This window comes from Dipodomys ordii, unplaced genomic scaffold (genome assembly GCF_000151885.1).
Source record: "Dipodomys ordii isolate 6190 unplaced genomic scaffold, Dord_2.0 Scaffold114, whole genome shotgun sequence".
Taxonomy (NCBI): domain Eukaryota; kingdom Metazoa; phylum Chordata; class Mammalia; order Rodentia; family Heteromyidae; genus Dipodomys; species Dipodomys ordii.
The window spans coordinates 200,465-222,841 of record NW_012267330.1 but is presented as its reverse complement, the minus strand read 5'-3'; the positions used below and the strand labels follow the sequence as shown (position 1 = coordinate 222,841).

The 22,377-nt window shown below is 41.8% G+C and overlaps 1 protein-coding gene across 1 annotated transcript in view; it reads right to left on the bottom strand.

The window, feature by feature from the left end:
• Window positions 1-22,377, bottom strand: part of Arhgef4 (Rho guanine nucleotide exchange factor (GEF) 4) — a 104,102-nt gene that overhangs the window by 16,119 nt on the left and 65,606 nt on the right. Inside the window, exon 6 of the mRNA XM_013028809.1 lies at window positions 1,492-1,631. Coding sequence (XP_012884263.1) covers window positions 1,492-1,631 — 140 coding nt within the window. The remainder of the gene's footprint in view (window positions 1-1,491; window positions 1,632-22,377) is intronic.

Genomic DNA, 22,377 nt, shown 5'->3' with positions numbered 1-22,377 from the left:
ACCTCTGATCTCTGCACAGGAGCAACACATGACAGTCCAAAATTGCACTGCTAAGAAAGAGATACACCACTATGAAGATAGACACTACACCAATGCAGTATATAAGGCTAGTCAAGCAATACCCAACACCCTGGGGGGGGGGGGCCCAGAGGGCTTTTCATGACTATTTCTTCACTATCTTTCTAATTATTGGAGGCCTCTTGAGAACCTGCCCCATACCGGGCAGTGTTCCTCATTTCAGATGGCTTCAGCAGTGTCATGGCCACCAACATGCCAGCTAAGCTACATGGCTACGTGCTGAGAGCTCCATATACCCCTGTACTCATGCCAGGCTCTGATGCGTGAACTCTCACTCCTGAAGCTGAGCCCAAGGCAAAGTGCAACCATTGTACGTGATTTCAGAAACGGACCCCTCGCTCACATCTGCATTGGAGGAAAGATCTACAGTCTCCACTAGCAGTCTACTGTCTCCACGAGTGCAGTAGCCCTGTTTCTAACAAAGCAGAGGCTTTCCAGTGTCCCATGGCCAGGGGATTGAGGAGTTACTATGGCACCTGCTTATGCTGAACATTTGGCTAGCAACCGTTGTGCTCTACCACCCCCTCCAAACTCAAAGAGCTGAGAAAACAAGAGAGGATGGTTAGTGGGTACAGAGCTGCTGCTGGACAGCAGGAGTCACTTCTAATGCTTTATACCACAGCAGGGTAACCACCATGGATGTCAATTAAGAGCAGTTCAAAGTAGCTAGCAGAGAGGTCTTTGAATGTTCTCAACACAAAGAAATGGCAAATGTCTGAAGTGATGGGCATGCCAAGTACCTGCCATCTGATCTCTACACAGCATACACATTTACTGAAATGTCACACACTGTAAATGTGCCCTATAAATACACACAATCATGCGTCAACTGAAAAGTATAAAAATACGCTAAAAATTCTCTCTCAAAAATTCTTGCAAAAGGAGAATTTGGGATTGGAACCAGTTCTGCCCAGATGAGATTTATCACTCATTTCTTTTGCTTAGATAGGAAATAGCAGAAAACAGTCACTGACACACAGTTGTCATAGCAACAGCAGTGCTTTGGGCTGTGGTTTCTGCAGGAGGGCCGTCCACAGTCCCTCACTTGCCCTTCCTCTGTCCCAGCGGGTTGTTGGAAGGCCTGAGTTGAAGCCTTGCCCTGCCTCTCTACCAGGATAGCTGTGCAGTGGTAGGGGGCTGGGGGTGGGGGAGGGTGGCTCTGCCCTGTCAGATGGCCCAGCACCCTGTATGACCCCAATGACCCCAGGGAGCTCAGGGTCAGTCTTCTATCAGACACAATCTGCTTTCAACACCTTGTTGTAGAATGGTGCCTCCTGCTGAAACTCTATCTGATCCTGCCACACAAGGGCCTGGACCACCTCTGTACCGCAGGGCTGTGTGAGACTACTGAGTCACCCTGAGCCTCAGTTCCCCTGTGCCCCTCCCTCCCTCTGCTGCCTGGCCTCGACTTACCTCGTTGATGGCCAGCTGCTCACCACCTCCACCAGGGTGACTGTAGTGGTGTCCAGAGCCACGCAGGTCCTCATACAGCTCTTCCTCACTGCCTGCCTCCTCAGTTCGAATGGCTGTGTCCAGGGCTCCATCGGGCATCCCTGAAAAAAGACACAACAGCTAGAAGCGGGGTTGGGTGTGAAATGGTAGAAGGGAAACACAGTTGATTTTAGGGCAAATGCTCCTTGTGTGGAAAAACAGAGAGGGTTCTGGAAATGGTTTCTCAAACCATCCTTGCTAACTCAGCCACCTGTCGCAGCAATGAGTCCTCTAGCACTCAGCTGCTGCTGCAGCCCAGCAGACATGGTGTCAGGATGCAGGGCCCCAAACCCTCCAACTGGATTCATTTAAAAACCATTTACCGGTGTGTCAATTAGAGAAAGCCTTTAAAAAGTTTAACATTTTTAAAACTGTTTTTATTGTGAAAATACTGTACAAAGGAGTTACAGTTACATGAGCAAGGTAGAGTACATTTCTTATCCAGCAGTGTTGGCTCCTCCTTTGTTTTCCCCCTACCATCCCTTCCCTCGCATCTCCTCAGCTATCCGGCCCCCTCGCCCCCCTAAATTATGAAGTTCTTTTTTCGACATAGTGTCTTGTAAAAATGTCCCCCTGTATCATGGGTTCTACATCCACATCCACTGATCTTGGATTGAAAATATTGAAAGCAAACTGTTGGTATTGGCCACATATAGGCCCCTCCTTGAAATCTCCCAAATGATTCACTATAACAACTTTACCTCATATCTGTTGTATTAGGCATGATACATAGCATTCTAGAGGTGATTTAAAATTTATTGGAGGATAGAGGGTGTGTCACGGGTAAGCACAGGGTCTTGAGTTTCATCCCTGTCACCAAAAACAGATGAATAAAGAAGTATATAGCAGACTGTATAGGTGAAATGCACAATGATAGCGCTTTCTATGAGACTTGAATGAACATTTAATGGTTCTGGAAACAATCATGTACACCAAGGAATAACTATATATGTGTTTATGTGTATATTCACACAAAATACACAACACACACATGCGAGTATAGCTTGACATTTAAAAGGACGAGCCCTGCTGGCCCAGTTAAGAAAAACAGCCCAAGCTTAGAGTTTTGCTTCCTGTCTACATACCTCCAGCTCCACCCATTCTTCTCTACTTTAACAATACACAGCAAGGTAACCTCTCTGTCACTCATCCCTGTGTGTGTCTTCGTTTTAGCATGTGTCTTCTGAGTCTTGCCTGGTTTGGATCTTATGAAAACGGAGCCATCCCAGGACTATTGCTTTGGGAAAGGCCCTTCTTCCTGAGCTGCCTGTGCGGCTGTGGAAGGCTCAGTTTCATGGACTTGTGGTTATTCCACTCAGAGCCTCTGGGTGGCGCAGCTACAAGGCAGCCATTCCCTGCTGTTGATGACACTTGTTTCCTCAGTGCCCAGCCAGGAGTTCCTTCAGGACAGTGCCTGAAGGAGTCTTCACATATGGTTCTCCTAACCTCTCCATTTCACCCATGAACATATGCTGTGTGTTGCTCATGGAATGTGGATCTTTGGTGCGTCAAAACCCATCATATCAGCTTAGAATTTTGCCCAATTTGGGAGAAAACATTCCCCCTGGTGTAAATTCACCCTCCAGCCTGCAGACTTGCAAGGGTGGCATCATTAGGTTTGGAATGGACCAAGTGGCTTCCCAAAGCTATTCTTCTCATGAAGCCTCCCAGAGATGATAGGAGTGTCCCCATGGCTCCACATCATAGACAACATATGGAATCAGCATGATCAGACATAGATTGTGAGGATGATGGGTATAAAAATGGTATCTTGCTGTGGGTATAATTTTTATTGATAATTCTTAATGAGTTGAACATCTCATCTATGTTTATGAGTCATGTACATTTTCTTTAATGTGAAATATCTATGAGTTTTAACCATTTTTCTATTGAGTTACTTATCTGTAGCATATTATTGATGTAAAATTGAATTTGAAGGTGCTTATGTATACACACACACACACACACACACACACACACACATTTTCCCCTGTTCTGGTTGGTCTGTCATTGATACACATCACCACTATCTTCTGCCAATTTGTGGCTTATCTTGTCCTGATCTTTAAGGTGACATTTGATAAATGATAGTTCTTCATTTTAGTACAAATTTGTCCTATATGGTTTACATATTGTCTGTTTGGGAGTTTTCTCCTACCTTAAAGACAAATTTATTCCTTACATTATATCTTAATAAATTTTGATTTGACATATAAGTATTTAATTCACCTGCAAATGATGTGTGTAGTGTAAGGTAGGAATCCAACTTTATCTTTTCCACACATGGATAACAAGATCTCACATAGTATTGTTTATGGAATCCATGGTGCTTTTCCATGGATCTGTCATGTCTTCTCTAACCTTAAATCAGTTTGCACATAGATTAATTTGTGTCTGGTTCTTGTGGAGGCAGAATACTGTACTTGCAAGGCAAAGTCATCTTTTTTTTTTTTTTCCCCTGTTGTGGGGCTTGAACTCTGGGCCTGGGTGCTGTCCCTGAGCTCTTCAGCTCAAGGCAAGTGCTCTACCACTTGAGGCACTTCTGGTTTTCTGGTGGTTTATTGGAGATAAGGGGCTCATGGCTGCGCAGGCTGGCTTTGAATCATGATCTCAGATCTCAGCTTCCTGAGTAGCTAGGTTTAAAGGTGTGAGCCACTGGTGCCTGGCAAGGAGAAATCATCTTATCCTCAAAGCCTGGGACTATGTTCCCTGGCAAGGGAACTTGTTGCAGATGAAACTAAGGCTGGAAACAGTTGGCCTTGAAACGCAGATTGTCCAAGATTACCTGGCATATTTGGACCTGACATAGGTGACAATGATCAGGTATTCGTTCCTATGGATACCAGGCTCCTGGCGGGGAAGCTGCCTCCATCTTGCCTTGAAAGTGGCTTGAACAAACATCTCTCATGCATCTACACCCTTGGTGCATTGTATTTCTGGCTGTCTCCAGCCAGACTGTGAACTCTTGGAGGCAGTAGCCATGTTTTATTTATTGATGCCCATATTCAGTGTTAAGTGATGGAGGGCGACCATGGTCAAAACATGAATGTGTGTGAGAATGGAAAAATAAAGCTTGTTGGCACTGCTTTAGGAATGGGGAGGGCAGAGAGGAGAGGTGTATCAAGGTACATCGTGTGCATATACAGGTATCTCACAATGAAATCATGTTTTACCACTAACTGATATTAATAAAATGTAACAAACTGCAAAATAAAAATAAAAACAAAGTAAATGAACAAACAGATGGAAGAATGGTGTCTAGACATGAATGACCACACAAAATGGAGAGAACAGATATTTCCATGAACAGATGGGAGGTTTATCCACACAGCAGCTTCATACACACAGCTGCACACAGACAGAAAGCCCAGGCAAAAGGGTGTGTGTGTCTGGGAGTCCTCTGTCTCTGGCCCAGAAGTTGTAATGAAGGCCGGCTTTCTAGTAGGAGCCAGAGGCCGTGATCCCAAGATTGTTCTCAGGCAACACTCCCCAGGGACACTCATATTTTCAATTGTATTTATGTTATCAACTTGTTTTTATTATGGAATGCTTCAAATGTGTACACAATGAGAAAGATATAAAAAAAAACACACATAGTATCATCTGGCCTCAACAATGCTTGACATTTGGCCAGTTTTGTTTAATCATCTAATTCCTCTCCCTACTAGAATTTTGGGGGATGGGAGTTATGAGTCCTGGGGCTTGAATTCAGGGCCTGAGCACAGTCCTTAAGCCTTTTTTGTCCAAGGCTAGCTCTCTACCATGTGAGCCACAGCTCCACTTTTACCTTTTGATGTTACTTATTTATTTATTTTTGGCAGTGGTTAATTGGAGCTAAGAGTCTCCTGGACTTTCCTGCCTGTGCTGGCTGTGAGCCTTGATCCTCTAATTTCAGCCTCATGAGTAGCTAGGATTACAGGCATGAGTCATGGCATCTGGCCCACTAGATGATTTTTAAGGTAAATTCAAGAGATGTTATAATCTCACATATAGACACCATATGGGATTAGTCATAAGGACTATCTCTTTCTTTTTTTAAAAAATACAACCTCAAGGAACATCTAAAATAAAATATGATCCATCAAAGACTGTCAAAGTGTCATTCCTTCTCCTTTAGGGCATTAGAAACCTCTTTTACTTGAGGTGTTAGGGGAGATGAGGTCAAGGGGAAGGAGACAAATGGAGAGAGGAAGGGTGAGAAAATGCAGTCAATTCAGTTTATGTATGGAAAATGTAAGTAAAAAAATAGAGGGCATTGGTGGGTTAGGAGACGTGCGGGGAGAATGATGCAAGGGGCAGTATTGATCAAGATGCATCATACTCATAAACAAACATGCTGAACCCTCTGTAAACTACTTGCAGGTAATACAGACATCAATCAACAGAAATGAGAGCAAGAAACAAAACTGTAGTTGAGTTAAAAACCCCTCTGTACAACTCCATAAAGATAATAATAAAAAAGAAACAAAAACAATTATTAGGCTTTAGGGTATTATATTTACAGTATTTTCCTCCAATAGTATATTGTATGTGATTCTAGCCAGGGACCTATCATTGGTAGAATGTGTGTATATAGTTTTTTTTTGTTTAGTTTTTAAATCTTGCTATTTAGTTTAAGCTGGCCTCAAACCTGTAGCCCCTAGCCTCACACCTCAGCCTCTCGAGTGTTGGCATTACAGGTATCACTACACCCAGCTCTCTCTATAGTTCTATGCCATTTTATTACCCGTTTAGGTAGCCACTAGGGAGATCTTCATGTAAGCTTGTTTTTTTTGGTTGGCTTTTTCATTGCAGTTCTTGAGATACATCTAAGTTGTTGTGCACATTATATTTTACTCCTTTTTTTTTACTGCTGAATAATATTCTGTGTTAAATAAATGAGCTTCATAGCTTGTTTAATCATTCACCTGTTTATGGCATTGTGGGTCACTTACAGTCCCTGGGTGTTACAGCTGCCCCCTAAACCTTCCTGAGCAGAGTTCTGCGTGAAATGAGTTTTCATTTCTATGGATAAATGCTCACAGAGTAGATTACATAGTAGATGAATATTTAGTTTTTTTAAAAGTGCCACACTGTTGCATTGGTTCACTTTTGTCCTTTGTCGCACTCTTTCTGTGATTCTCCTTCCCTTCCCCAAATCAGATAAATTTATCTAAGACAAGGGGTACTAAAATCAATAACAGTGACAACAGCTTCTCTGACTTCTCACTGGAGTTTGGCATTGTCACTACCTTTATTAGACAGTGAGTTTGTGGTGAAGGCTCACCATGGCCTCAATCTGTGTTTTCTTAAAGGCTGTGGACGGTGACTATCTGTTCATGTGTTTACTTCCACATCTACTCTGGTGAATAGCTCCTCCAGTCTTCTGTCTAATTTGTAATTGGACTTATTTTAATGCTGAGATCTGAAAGTTCTTTTTATATATTCCAGACATGAGTTCTTCATCAGATAGGTGATTTACAAATATTTTTCTCTCAGGCTGTACTTTATGTGTTCACCCCTAACAAGGATTTTTTGTGAATAAAATTTAATAATTTTTCATGAGGTTTGATTTAATTGTTTTAACTTTTATGACTCATGCTCTTGGTGCTTTGTCTAAGAATTCATCAAACTCAAGCTGGTGGCTCAAGTGGTAGAACATCTGCCTAACAAGTGCAAGAATCTGAATTTAAACCATAATATCATCAACAATAAAAGGAAAATAAATGAGCAAAAACTTTTAAAGAAATCTTTACCAAATCCTATATCCCAAAGGTTTTCTTTTATATTTGCTTCTAGAAATTCTACCTTTTACATTAAAACTTATCATTGCCTGTAGATGGCTGAATAATTCCAGCACAGTTTGTAAGAAGCGTCCCTTTGCAGAATTTTTGTACCTTTGTAACTAGTTGGCTATCAATTTTTACAGAAATAATAATTATAAAAGAATACTATGAATTAGATTGTACAACCACAAATTAGGTAAATTAAATGAAATTGAAAATTTTTACCAAACTAACTCAAGAAGTTTTACAAAATTCAACTAGACCCACAGTTAATAAGAAGGTTGCATAAATAATCAGAACCTCTAAAGAAAGCAAAGCCCAGGACCAGAGAATTTCTATCATCTGGTAGTAAATTCAACCAAGGAATAATAACAACTCTTTTCAAAGTCTTTTGTAAAATTTAAATGCAACATCACCCCAATAACAAAATTAGACAAAAAAATTGCAGAAGAACTAGACTAAAAATAGCCCTTATGCAGACAGATTCAGCAATTCTCAACAAAATGCTGGCAAATCAAGTTTAATAGCATATTAGAAGGACTGTATATTGTGCCTTGGACAGTTTATTTCTGGAATGAATAGATGGTTCACCATACCAAAATGAATCCAAGTAATATATATTAATAGACTAAAGAAAAAAATACATGACCAATCAATGCAGGAAATGTACATATGAGACTCTACATCTTTCCATGATAAAAACACTGAGTAAATCAGGAGGAGAGGTACAGTTTCTCAATATGAAGAAGTCATGCAAAATATTTATACTCAATGATGAGCTACTGAAAGCTTTTGCTTAAGATTGGAAACAAGACAAAGATGCCCACTTTCCTACTCAATACCATGATGAAACTGGGCCTAGTGGCTTATGCATGTCGTTTTGGCTAGTTGGTAAGTAGAGATGATAAAGATTATGGTTTGAAGTTAGCCTAAGCAAAAATTTAGTAAGGACCATCTTGGTTAATAAGTTGGGTATGGTAGTATGTCCCTGTGACTCAAGTTATGCAAAAGGTATACCTAGGAAGATTGTGGATGAAGCGTGAGACTACCTGAATGAATAACTAAGACAAAAGATAAAAAAAGGTAAGGAGGGCAGGCTGGAGTTATAGTTCAAGTGACAGAACATAAGACTAGCAAGCATGACAAATGTAGACCAAGCTTCAAAAATCACTTTAATTTCTGTAAACTTATAATGAACACTGTGAAAAAGGAGAAAAAAATAAAAATCATCCTAATCTTATTCATATGGAATTGCAAGGGATCCTAAATAGCCCAAATAATCTAGAAAAAAAAGAATAAAGAAGATGGTCTATATTTTCTGCCTCAAAATTTACTAAGGAACCAAAATAATCAAAGCAGTGTGGCACTAGCATAGACATACAGAGTGGACATATAGAGAATAGACATATAGGGAATAGAACAGAGAAACCAGAAATAAACCCTCACATACTCAAACCACATAGTATTGACAAAGGTACCACAATATTGGTGATCAAAACTACCCTGGATTTGATCAGCACACATTGTATGCATGCATTGAATTATCACAATGTACCTCATAAACAATAAAATCTTAAATTAAAAAATAAGTCAAGCTAGCCTTGGCAAACAAATCTGAGAGATACTTATTTTCAATGATAAAAGGCAGTATAAAAGGCCTGCTTCAACAGCCCGGGCAGGAAAGTCCGTGAGACTTTTATCTCCAATAAACCACTCAGAAAACCACTATTGGCTCTGTAGCTCAAGTGGCTCTGGGCCTGGGCGCTGTCCCTCAGCTCTTCAGCTCAAGGCTAGCATTCTACCACTTGAGCCACAACGCCCAGGCCCAGAGTTCAAGCCCCATGACCGACAAAAAAAAAAAAGGCCTGGCTCAAGTGGTATGGCTTTAGCCAGGGTCCAGCACAACCAAACTTGGGGTCCCTCCGTGGCATGGCATAGGGATCTCCTGGCTATTCCCCGTTGAGCCTCTGCCCTCTTCTGTAAGCACTCCTTGGTAAAGGGTAATCCGTCACGTGGTAAGTCTCTACCACAGAGCTCAAAGGCTGCATTCTGCTAAGTGAGGATCAAAGGCCTTCATGTGGCCCTGCAGACGGCGCAGAAAATCAGCCTGCTTAGTGGCCTCATTTCCCTCCACTTTTGTCCACCACAGTCGGCCTCCAGTGGGCTCCTGATCAGTCTGAAGTAACCAGTTCTGATGGAAGCCACCGAAACCACTAATGCGGATACTAATCGAATGTGATATTCTCAAAAGTGATTGACATCTAGATGTGTGCTTAGAGCCCTCACTTCAGGGAGAACAAATGCTAAACACCAGGAAGACATGCAAGTCTTCCCAGAAACTGCATGCTGCTTTTCTTATCAACTCTGACATTGTCTCTTCTAATACATGCATCCTTTATGGCAAATGAAGTAAATTTCCCCAAGGTAATTTTTTCCCCCTGTCAAAGTATTTCCCATAAATTTCCTGTGCTCACAGGCTTGAACACTAGGAATACTTTGAATGTCCTGGAGGTGTGGTAGAAAGGTTAAGGTTGGGATGAAGACAGTTAGGGCACTAAAATACTAGGATCTCTTTTGGTCATATCTGTTTGGGGTTCTTACAAGACTCTATATGATTCACAAGAAAACTCTTAGATGTAAGAAAGCCTTTCATCAAAGAACCAGGACAGAAAATCCAACACAGAGCCAGGTTCTGGTGAGTCATTCCTATTTATCCTGAATAGCCAGAAGTATAGGAAAATTCCAGTTTGAAGCCAGCATTGGTAGAAAAGTCCAACGGTGAAAAAAGTGACACTGATACACTGATTAAGATGTAGTGAACTCATGAATAGACATATTGAATTTAAATCCCTTTGTACAACTACTTAAAGATAATTTAAAGAAGACTATCTCCAAGATAACCAGCAAAAAGCTGGGCTGGAGGCATGACTCAAGTGGTAGAGCATCACTTAAGTAAGCAAGCCGAGCAAGTATAGGACTCTAAATTTAAACTCTAGTGCCAGAAAATTAAAAAAGGAAAGAAAGAAAATCAACATATATAAAGTAGTAGCTTCTCTCTATACCAACAATAAGCAAGCTGAGAATGAAATTAGGAAAACAATCCTGCTCACAGCAGTCTAAAATACCTAGGAGCTAGGCACTAGTGGCTCATGCCTGTAATCCTAGCTACTCAGGAGGCTGAGATATGAGGCTCACAGTTCAAAGCCAGCCTGGGCAGAAAAGTCCCTGGGAGACTCGTATCTCCAATTAATCACTCAAAAACCAGAAGTGGTGCCGCATCTCAAGTGGTAGAGCACTAGTAGCCTTGAGCACCAAACGCTCAGGGAGAGTACACAGGCTCTTGAGTTCAAGCAAGCCCCATGACTAACAAAACCAAAACCACAAAAACCAAACAAAACCCTAGGAATAAACATAACTGAAAAGTTGAAAGGCATCTGTAATGAAAACTATAAAACACTGAAAAAAAGAAATTGAAGAAAATAGTAGAAGATGGAATGACCTCTAGTGTACATGGATTGATAAAACTAATGTAAGAATGGCTGTGTTACTAAAAGTGAGCTATAGGTTCAATACAATCCCCATTAAATCCCAATGACATTTCTCACAGAAATTGAAAAAAAATCTCCTAGAATTCATATGGAATAAGAGACCCAGAATAACCAATGTAATCCTGAACAAAAAGAGTATCATAATATTTGGCTTCAAATTATACCTAAGAGGATATTCACAAAATTATACTATGAAGCGTAGTCACAAAACAGTATGGTAACTTGAAGGAAAACAGGCATACAAACCAGTGGAATAGAATAGAGATCCCAGAAGTAAGCCCACACAGCTTTACCCATCTGATTTTTGGCAAAGGAACTGAAACACTGAAGAAAAGACAGCCTCTTTAATAAATGATTCTGGGAAAACAACACACATATGTAGAAGATCTCGCACTGTACAAAAGTAAATTCAAAATCATGAAAGACCTTAGTCTTAATCTAAGACTTGGAACTCTGAAACCAGTAGAGGAAAACACTTCAAATATAGGGAAAATACTTCAAAATATAGGACTCGGCAAAGACATTCTTTTTTTTTTTTTGGGTCCTGTCGTGGGGCCTGAACTCTGAGCCTGGGCACTGTTCCTCAGCTCTTCAGCTCAAGGCTAGTGCTCTACCACTTGAGCCACAGCGCCACTTCCAGCTTTTTTCTTTTTGCTTATGTGGTGCTGAGGAATCGAACCCAGGGCCTCATGCATGCAAGGCAAGCGCTCTACCACTGAGCCACCTTCCCAGCCCCAAGACATTTTTTTTAAAACAGCTGTTCTATTTGCTTATTTTTGTTTGTATGGTACCAAGGAATCAAACCCAGGGCCTCAGAGTGCACGGCAAGCACTCTACCCCTAAGCCACATTCTCAGCCTTGGCAAAGACTTTCTATGACTTCAATTGCTTAGCAAATATGAACAAGAGTTCACAAATAAGAGTGTATCAAATTAAATAGCTGCCCAGCAAAGAAACAATTATCAGCAGGAAGAGACAACCAACAAAGCTATTTATCTGACAGAAGGTTAACATCCAGAATATGTAAAGAACTAAAGATACTGAATACTACAACAACACTACCCATTAAATAGGCAAATGAATACAGCAGTTCTCAAAAGACAAAGTATAAATGTATGATGAAATATTCAACATCTTTAGCCATACAGAAAACATATTACAACTTTGGTGGGGGGGAGGGAGTGTAGTTGTGGAGATGGGAGGGCAGGGGGGGTAGGGGAAAAACAGAGGAGGAGGCAACAATGCTTGATAGGAAATGTACTCATTACCTTGCTCATATAATTGTAACCTCTCTGTATGGTATTTTCACAATTAAAAACTTATTAAAAAAAGAAAACATATCAAACTGCACTAGGATTATGTTTCCCCCTCTTGAAAATAATATTCCCAAGGAAATTGACAACAACATGAGAATACAGGGGAAATTAAACATTCACACACTGTTGGTGGGAATAAATTCATTAAGGCAGTAAGGAAATCAGTGTGGAGACTCCTCAAAAAACTAAAAACAGAACCATCATAGTATCCTGCTATACCACTGCTGGACATAACTCAAGGAACATGAGTTGGCATAAAACACATACCCACACACACCTGTGTTCAGCACAGTGCTACTCAGAAAAGTGGAATCAGCCCCAGTGCCTATCAGTGGGTGACCATGGAAAAAAAGCATGCTCTGAATATACAGTTAAGTATCGTTCATCCATAAAGAATGAAAACATGTCATTTGCAGGAAAATGGAGGGAAGTGGGCATCAATCATATTCAGCAAAATAAGCTAGGCACAGGAAGACAAATACTGCTCATTTTCTCTCCTATAAGGAATGTAGACCTCAAAATGGAGGACATGAGTATAAAAATGGGACTATTGGGGTATTAGGTAGAGTATCACAGTGAGGGGTTAGAAGATAAGTGAGAGCAGTTGGGTAGTGAACATGATTTGAAGTACACTGTATGTCCTGTGAAAATGATACAATAAAACTTATTAAAATTATAAAAAGAAAGAGGGTCAAAAGAGAGGTGGTAAGAGTAATAGAGGAAGTAAATAAAATTGAATTACATTATATGCATGTATGAAAAAGTCATAATAAAACTCTTGGACAATTAACACATGCTAATAAAAACATCTGTCTGAAGATAAAGAGATGTAAGAATGGGAAATTGCAGAGTAAGATACAGGAGAAAAGAGAAGCCTGGGGAGCACTATTGAGCATTTGGACCATTTTTCCTTTCTGGCATCTACTAATTTCATGCATAAGGACAAGAATATTTATCTGGGAACAATGAGAGTTAATAATGGTGCTTATTTTACTGCTTTATAATGACAAACAACGAGCATATAGGATTGAGACGCTCGGTCCTAACCACTGCTCCATATGTGTGAGCTATCACTGAAGTTTTTACAGCGCCCATGACAAGCACCTTCACTCTTTGCTGAATCCCTTCTGTCAGAATTCAATGCTACAATTTAACAGCATTTGTTACATTTTTCCTTTTTTCTGTGCTTTGTTTGTATTATTGTCTCCTTTTCGAGAGTGCCTAAACAGATTTTCCTTGGTTCCTAACCACTAGAAGACCAATTTCACACTCCAAAGAAATCAAGAATGACTCTTAGGGTACAGAAAGTCCTTAGATGAAGTGGAGATTGTACTCGGAGAAGATCTTCTCTTTAGGAAAATGAAAAGAACTGAACATTAAAAAGACAAACTAGCTCCTAATTTCACATAGATGAATACTAGACAAACGGAATCTGGATGGTTTTCTCCTTAATAGCCAATAGACCTTAATGACAGGGCAGTCAACTCCAGCCACTGAGAATGCAGATGGGGAAGTGCTATGGGAAAGGATTTGTGTGTGAGGTTTTCTGTGGCTGCTGTAACAAATGACCACAAACTCACTGGCTTGAGGCAATGTCCATTGTCTCTGAAGGTCTGGGAGCCAGGCAGGTACATTGTGGCTCAGCCTGTGTAAGGTGGCCACAGGGCCTCAGGAGAGACTCTAGGCGTGATCTCATTCAGATTTCGGGTGGGACTCCTCAGTTCCATAGAGTGTAGGCAAAGGAACTCCTTTCTTCTGGCTGCTGGGCTCATGTTGTCCTCTTAGCTCCCTTCCTTCATCCATGAGCTACAATGGCAGTTTCAGGCCCACAGCTTTCCGATCTCTTCTGTGTTTTTCTTCTGCTTTAAAGGGCTCATGAGGTTATGTTGAGTCCAGACAGCTTATACAGCACGGTGTTCTTCCTTTAAGAGCAGCTTAGGATTGCCCTCAATTTCAGCTACAAAATCTATTTCCAGTAGTCCCTAGACTCTTGTCTGACTAAACAAGGGGCTGAGGGTGGGGTGCAGGAACACCTTGAGAATTCCTTCTGTCACAATGTGCTGTCCGGCCTTTCCCCAGGAAGCCGCCTGCACTGCTGTTCATGTCTCCGTGAGCATGAGCAGCCAGCTTCATAAGCAGCCAGCCTTCTGGCTCTGATGATCCTTGGACAGCTTTCTCCCCTTCCCTGTCCTGTGTCTGACACAAAGTCAGCCTCTGTGACCCATCTTCATACTATCACGGACCAGAGTTTAGAGAAGCACCTCCAGGGCTCAGTGATTCTTCATATGGGAATCCAATTCACAGCTATCAGACATGCTAATAACTCTAGGAGTGAACTTCATCACAGAATATAGCCAAAGCTCTGTTCTTGGGGGAGAACTTGGCTGGCTCAATGTTAGAAGGACTTGTCTAGAGCTGGGCACCAGTGACTCATGCTTATACTCCTAGCTGCTTAGGAAGCTAACACCTGGAGGATAATGGTTTGAAGCTAGCCTAGGCAGAAGTCTGAGAGACTCCAGGTCCAATTAACCAGCAAAATGCTAGACTGAAAGCACAACTCAAAGTAGTAGAGCACCAGTTATGAGAGAAAAAGCTGAGAGCACAAGGCCTTGAGGTCAAGATCCAGTACCAACTCCAAAGACGAGAGAGAGACAGAGAGAGAGAGAGACAGAGAGACAGAGACAGAGAGACAGAGACACAGAGCCAGAGCCAGAGACACAGACAGAGAGAAACAGAAAGAGAGAGAGAGATAGAGGAGCATGCCTAGCATGTGCAAGGCCCTGAGCTCAATTTTTAGTACTGCAAACACACACACACACACACACACACACACACACACACACACACACACACACACACACACTGTATGTGTGGGCCTGGGTGAAGGGCCACAGCACAGGGGAGGAGGTCAGGTTGCAACCCATTACAAATGCTTCCCTTGCCATCGACATCTCACATTCCACTGAGCAGCACATTTCCATAACTTCCACCTGGACACGCACAGTGGCTCACACTTTCCAGGTCTGTGCAGACTGCAGACATGTGCAGCAGTGCCTTCCACAGGGGACCACCAAGCAAGATGCAGGCCTTGTGCCAACACTGAACTAAATAAAAATGGGGATATTTGCTGCCCAAAAGTCTCAGCTAGAATGTGCTGTCTGTAGCACAGAGCTGCCTTCCCTCGTGCATGTGGAGTCGGAGCCTTGGGCTCTGTGAGGTTCTGGGGGGTGACAGAGGTGGTATTGCACACTTTGGGGAAGGTTGAGGTGGCAGCTGCACAGGCAAGGGAGGCAAGGCCTGAGGTGAGGCCTTGAAGAACTATGGAGCTGGGACATGAAACCAACTCTGATTGATATTGGTGTGTTTGGCCATTGCACCTAATTCCTTGAGCTTTCTCTTTCATGTGAGGGAAAAAAGACAGAGTGGAGGCAACACAGAAAGTCTTCGAAAAAAACGAACAGAGATTTTGTTTGTCCTTACTTCAATTCTTGGCAATGTAAGGTAAGGTTATTAATTTTAGACTTTTTTTTAAACCATTCCTGGGGCTTGAACTCAGGGCCTGGATGCTACCTCTGAACTTTTTTGCTCAAGGCTGGGTTTTGTTTGTTTGTTTGTTTGTTTTTAATTGGAGAAATGAGTTTCATGAACTTTCCTATCTGGGCTGGCTTCCAGCTATGATCCTCAGATGTCAGCCTCCTGAGTAGCTAGGATTACAGACATAAGCCACCAGCAAGCATGCTAGAGAGGGCTATTTATTTAATTTATTGCCAATCCAGATGCCCAGATGCCATCCCTGGGCTCCTTTTGCTTAAGGCTAGCACTATATTGCTTGAACCACAGCACCACATCTGGCTTTTTGGCTGTGATTAACTGGAGATAAGAGGCTCATGGACTTTCCTGCCAGGACAGGCTTTGAACTGTGATCCTCAAATCTCAGCTTCCTGAGTAGTTGGGATTATAGGTATGAGCCACTGACACCCAGCTTACTTTTTTTTAAAAAATGTAAGTATTGACTGTTCTATGCTCCTTTGAGTACAGTTTTTGCTGCATTCCACAGGCTTTGGTATGTTGGGTAACCATTATCATTTGTCACAGTAAGTGTTTTAATTTCCTTACCAATTTCTTCAACGACTCTGTGATTATTCAGGAGCATGGTGTTTTAATTTCCATATGTTTGTACAATAGTCAAAAATCATGTTTTTATTGAGTAATAGGTTTAGCTCATTGTAGTAAGGAAAGATACTTTGTAGGTTTTCCACTAAAAAAAATGAACATGCCAGGCACAGTTGGCTCATGCCTATAATCCTAGCTACTCAGGAGGCTGAGATCTGAGGATCACGGTTCAAAGCCAGCCTGGGCAAGAAAAGCCGTGAAACTCTTATCTCCAATAAGCCACCAGAAAACTGGAAGTGGCACTGTGGCTCAAGTGATAGAGCCTTGAGCTGAAGAACTGAGGGACAGCGCCCAGGCCCAGAGTTCAAGCCCCATAACCAAAAAAAAAAATAACGTGTTTTGTAGCCTGTCAAATGGTCTCCAGTGAATAGCATTCTGTGTATGTACTGCAGCTAAGCTACAGGGTGAATGCTCTGTTAGGTCTGCTGATTGGCAAGCACAGAGTTGAAGTACGGAAGACAAGTTCTGGCCTTCCACTGCATGATAGCTGATCATAGTTCACAGAAACACGTGTCTCTTTCACAATATAGATGCAAGAGAGAATTCTGAATATTACAGTACAAAATGAATGTTTGAAATGATGGATATGTTAATTAGTCAGATTTGATCATGATAGTAATACATACATGTATCAAAATATTACATTGCACTCCATAAATTTACATACTTTGTAATCTCTCTCTCTGTCTCTGTCTGTCTCTCTCCTTTACAAAAACAAAATGCTATCTAGATTCCAAAGGTGTACCAGCATTTGCACCATCATGGATTCCTGTCTCCTTCACAGGTGGAACTGCCTCGGGCTGTCTGGAGGCTCTTCCTTGAGAAGACTCCTCCCCTCCTAGCATCCCTCTCACAAAGATGTTTCTGTGTCTCTTGAGTGATTAGGGATTTAAAAAGTCCTATTTCAGTAAATAGTCCCTCTGAGAAGTATCAATACCTTCTTATCAGTTGCCAACTCTCCTAGTTCTAATTAAGCCCATTGACTTGCCAAAGCCCACGTCCCAGAAGCACTCTGCTGACAGTGCTCAGCCGGCAGACATGGGGTTTTGTCCAGGTTTGAATATCTAGGCCAGGCTGTCAAATGACATTTTCTCATCAGTGCTTCTGCATTTCAGCATTGTTCTATCAAACTCACCTGCTCTCCAAGGCAAGGCAGACTGCCAGCTCCATCAGAAGTCAGAAAAATTACCCCAGCCTTAACACGGACATCTCCGGGCACTGAGCATTCCAGTCTCACAAGCTACTGGGCCATCTTCTTCTTTCTTCTTCTCCCCACCTCCTCTCCCCTCCCACCCCTCCCCTACTTTCCTCTTCCTCTTCTCTCCTCCTCCTTCTGGACTGGGCCTGGGCGCTGTCCCTGAACTCTTTTGCTCAACTACCACTTGAGTCACTGCATCATTTCCCATTTTTTTCTGGCTGAGCAGCTTCTCATCCATCTGCTCTGTGTCAATTCAACCTGACATTTCTGTGGATCCACTGAGTACTGTCTCTACCAGGCTCAGTGAGTGTCTGCCCAAAGGGCCTGGTGTCACAAAGTTTGCCCCTTAGCTTAGTGTCATTGGGAGGTGGTTTGTTTGAGGAGACGCCCAGGTGAGGGCTTTAGTTTTGGGAATTATGCCCTCCAAAGGACATTGAAATTCTGTGTCCATCTCCTGCTTTCTGTCATGAGGTGAGTTGTCTCCCCACCATGTGCCCTGGCCATGACACAGGGAACAGAGCAACAGAGCCAACCAAACATAGTGGAAATTTCTGAAAGTGAATGCAAAATAATTTTTTTTTTTTTGCCTGTCGTAGGGCCTGAACTCTGGGCTTTTTTTTTTACTTATGTGGTGCTGAGGAATCGAACCCAAGGACTCATGCATGCAAGGCAAGCACTCTACCACTGAGCCACCTTCCTAGCCCAAAATAACCTTTTCATTAGTTGATCACTTCAGGTATTGGTCATCATGACAGAAAACTGGTTAACATAAAATGAACAAGAATAAGGATGAAAATACAACCAGAAAAATTGTATTCAGATAGATTCAAATAAGATGATCACATGTCACTGCATATTCATTAGGCCTGAGGAAAATTAGAAAGCTAGAACATTCCAGGTAACAACAAATATTCACAGAACTACAGGTCAGCTGTGCAGGAACAGGAGCACAGGAAGGTAAGGCTGTAGCCTGGGAATGCTGACTCCCTGTGAATCAGAGGCACAGCTGAGAGGCTGAACAAGGCTCCCCAAAACTTGAAGACCAAAGAGAGAGGGAGGAAAACGAAGCAAGAGCCTCCTCCAGAAAGGGTTAGAGTGGAGGGTCGCATTTTGTGCTGGGACTCTAAGCGGGGGAGTGTGGTTAATTATTAATGGATCGGCCCGCAGAACTTGGCTCAGCACTAGTAATTTGAAACAGTACAGAAGTAATTCTACTTGCCAGTACTCAGAGTTATTTGGCAGAGCAAATATAAATCTTCTCTGGAGACAGAAGTGTCATTCTAAGCCAAAAAATTATTTCCATAAGTACTCTGAAAACACTGTGCTCATCACTAAATACAACACAAGCAGGCAGATGCAAAGGAAGGACAACATGGACAAAATAAATAGCTACAGCATTTACAGGTTCATAGGAACTCTAGACAATAGAGTTTCTAGACACAGATTTTAACATTAATGTACTAGGTTCAAGAGGTTAAAGGCAAGATGGCTTATTCTAATAGAAAAGTGGAAAGTGTAAAAAGGAAAGAATGGGAGATTTACACTAAAATATTCAATAACTAGAATCAAGAATTCAATGAATGTTTTAAGCTACAGATTGGATCCAGCTGACTAGAAAAGTCAGCCATAAATATTCAAGTTAAACAGAGAAAAGAAAGATGCCACACATAGAAAGAGCAACACTGCAAACTCTATGAGAAGGTCTATGAGTAGTTATAGTCTTCCAAAAAGGAATACACAGGAAGTAGCAATTTTCCAAAATAAGTGACCGATATTGAAGGATAGACCCCTACCCTATTTTCCCAGGTGCATCAGGACATCAGGCAAAACCCCAGTATGCACGGACATGATGCAGGCAGAGCAATCTGACCTAAGCCTGTCATAAATGTTCCATTGTGGGCCTAACTTGTAGGGAACTCTAAGGCCCAGCTGTGAGACTAGGAAAGGGTGAAGAGGTTGGAATGCCAGAAGGCTGAGAACTGGACCCTGAAAAGGTCGAACAGTCAAGGCAAAACAGAAGTATACGTTACTTCCCTAAGTGTGTATAAGTTACAGCTGTTTGGACACTAAAAGCTTGAGACCTTGGAAATAAGATTGTTCCCCTCAGCTCCTTAACAATAGGGAGTCAATTATCACTATGTAAACAGTCTATACCTTGTGTTAATGGTTGTAACCACAAAATAGATTGGTACACTATTTTCTGCCTGTACCTATAGTCACCTCCCTCAACCAAACTAAACAGTCTCTGTCTCCTTGCTCAGACCCCATACAAGCCTAATTCCCACCCCATCTCCTTGGACAACCTCCATTCCTGTGGGAAGGCAGCTTGCCCCTTGATGTGCTTCAATAAACAGTCTTTGCCTGTTGAAATCCAGTCTGGCCTGTTCCTTTCTCCCCCATTTTCCTAACAGATATAAGCCATTAGTTCAAGCCCTATGAACCATCACAGGTATGAATTAAAAACCCCAATATATACCTGTTTATCAGTTACCATGTGAAAACCAAACATGGAAATGTTTGGTTATCAGGAGGCTTAGAACTATGGAAATCAGCTGATTTTTCCAAAGAGACTATGGAAACTAGAACTCGATGTAACAATATTGTTGCAATTTGTCTTCTGAATGCCCCCTGTTGGGCTCCTGGCTTTGGTGATGTTGGGATGTGGGCAGAGTTGAAGGAAGTGAGGTCACTGGAAGTGTGGCCCAGAAAAGAATACTGGTACTCTAGCCCCTTCTGCTCTTGCATGCATCCCTGCCACCAGCAGAGCCATTTCCTGTACCATATGCTCCCACCATGATGGGCTGTGTCACCACAGGCTCCAAAGCAATGGACCAACCAACTACACTGAAAAGCTCTAAAGCCACAGGACTAAATAAACATATTCTCCTTTAAGTTGTTTGCTTCAGGTATTTTACCTTTTTAGAGTAATTGATAGTTGATTACACAGATATTTTAAGGGTCTATGGGGCTCTGGTTGCTGATGCCTGTAATCTTAGTTATTCAGGAGGGTGAGATTTGAGGATGTTGTTTGACACAAGATTAGGCAGAGAAATCTGTGAAACTCATCTCCAATTAATCAGCACAAAGCCAGAAGTGAACTGTGGCCTAAGTGGTAGAGCTCTAGCCTTGAGCAAAAAAGCCAAGCAATTGCACAGATCATGACTTCAAGCCCAGTTCTCACACACACAAAAAAGAAAATAAAAAAAGGAGTCAACCTCTATATTCAGAAAATAAAGCATTTTAGGTAAAGAAGAAACATTTTTATACAAAAAATGGAAGAAATCATTACCAGCACATATATCTTAAAGTACTAGCTATGTTTATCCTGGCTGGAAGACAAGGATACCAGATAGGAAGGTGGAGATTCAGGGGAAAAGGAGAGTAATTAAAATGCAAATATATCATTAAATCCAAGTGAGAACAGACAAAACAATAATGTCTTATTGATTTAAAATATATAGAGAAGCATGCACAGATGATATGCACGGTATGAACCAATGATAAACACATAATATGAGCAGCTGACAGGTTAGGAACGGGTAATGTATTATTCAGAAAGATTGTGCATAAGAGTGTGTGTGTGTGTGTGTGTGTGTGTGTGTGTGTGTCTGTCCTGGGGCTTGAACTCTGGCCTGGGTTCTGTCCCTCAGTTTCTTTACACAAGGCCAGCACTCTACCACTTGAGGTACAGCCTCATTTCTGGCTTTATGGTGGGTTCTTGGAGATAAGAGTCTCACAGACTTTCCTGCTGGGCTGGCTTTGAACCTTCCTTTTCAGATCTCAGGCTCCTAACTAGTTAGATTACAGGTGTTAGCCACCAGACATCCAGCCAGATCTTGATTTTAGTATATGAATCATGGAATCTAGCTCTGTTAAATATCAATTTAACAATTGCCTTTTTTTTGTTGGTCATGGGGCCTGAACTCTGGGCCTGGGTACTGTCCCTCAGCTCTTCAGCTCAAGGCTAGCGCTCAACCACTAGAGCCACAGGACCACTTCCAGCTTTTTCTGCTTATGTGGTGCTAAGGAATCGAACCCAGAGTCTCATGCATGAGAGGCAAGTACTTTACCACTGAGCCACCTTCCCAGCCCTGTCATTTCTTTTTTTGAGATAAGGTCTCAGTCAGCTCTGCCTCCTAAGTACAGGATTACAGGTATGCACCACCATGCTTGGCTTTTATTATTTTCACTAAAACCCAACACTCCTCCTCACAAATGTTTTACAAACATCTTTAAACAGTTTATAAGGCATATTTCCTATCCAGTCACAGAGAATTTTTTTAAAAAGAAACAATTGAGTTAAACATAAAGAAGTCTAAACTCTGGACACAGTCCATTACGGAAATAAAAGATAATAAGTCAACTTCTATCAAATCTTTGATAAAAATTTTACTTCAGTTACTTTCCTAGGATTTTTCTTTTGTGTGTGTGACAGTATTTGGGGCTTGAACTTAGGGCTTGTGGGCTGTCCATTTACTTTTACTCAAGGCTGGTGTTCTGCCACTTGAGCCACAACTCCACTCCTGGCTTTTTGCTGGTTAATTGGACTTTGCTATACAGGCTGGCTTTGATCTGGCTTGAGATCTTCAGATCTCAGCCTCCTTACTAGACAGAATGATAAGCGTGAGCTACCAGTGTTTGGTGGTGGATCATTCCCTTTTGGAGATACTGGGATTTGAACAGTTTCCCCATATAGGTGGGACTACAGGCAAACATGCCACCATGTCTGGCTTTATTTTGGCAAGATGGAATTCTCCAAACTTTTTTTTCTCTAGTTCTCCTATGTCTACCTCCTGTGTAGCTGGAATT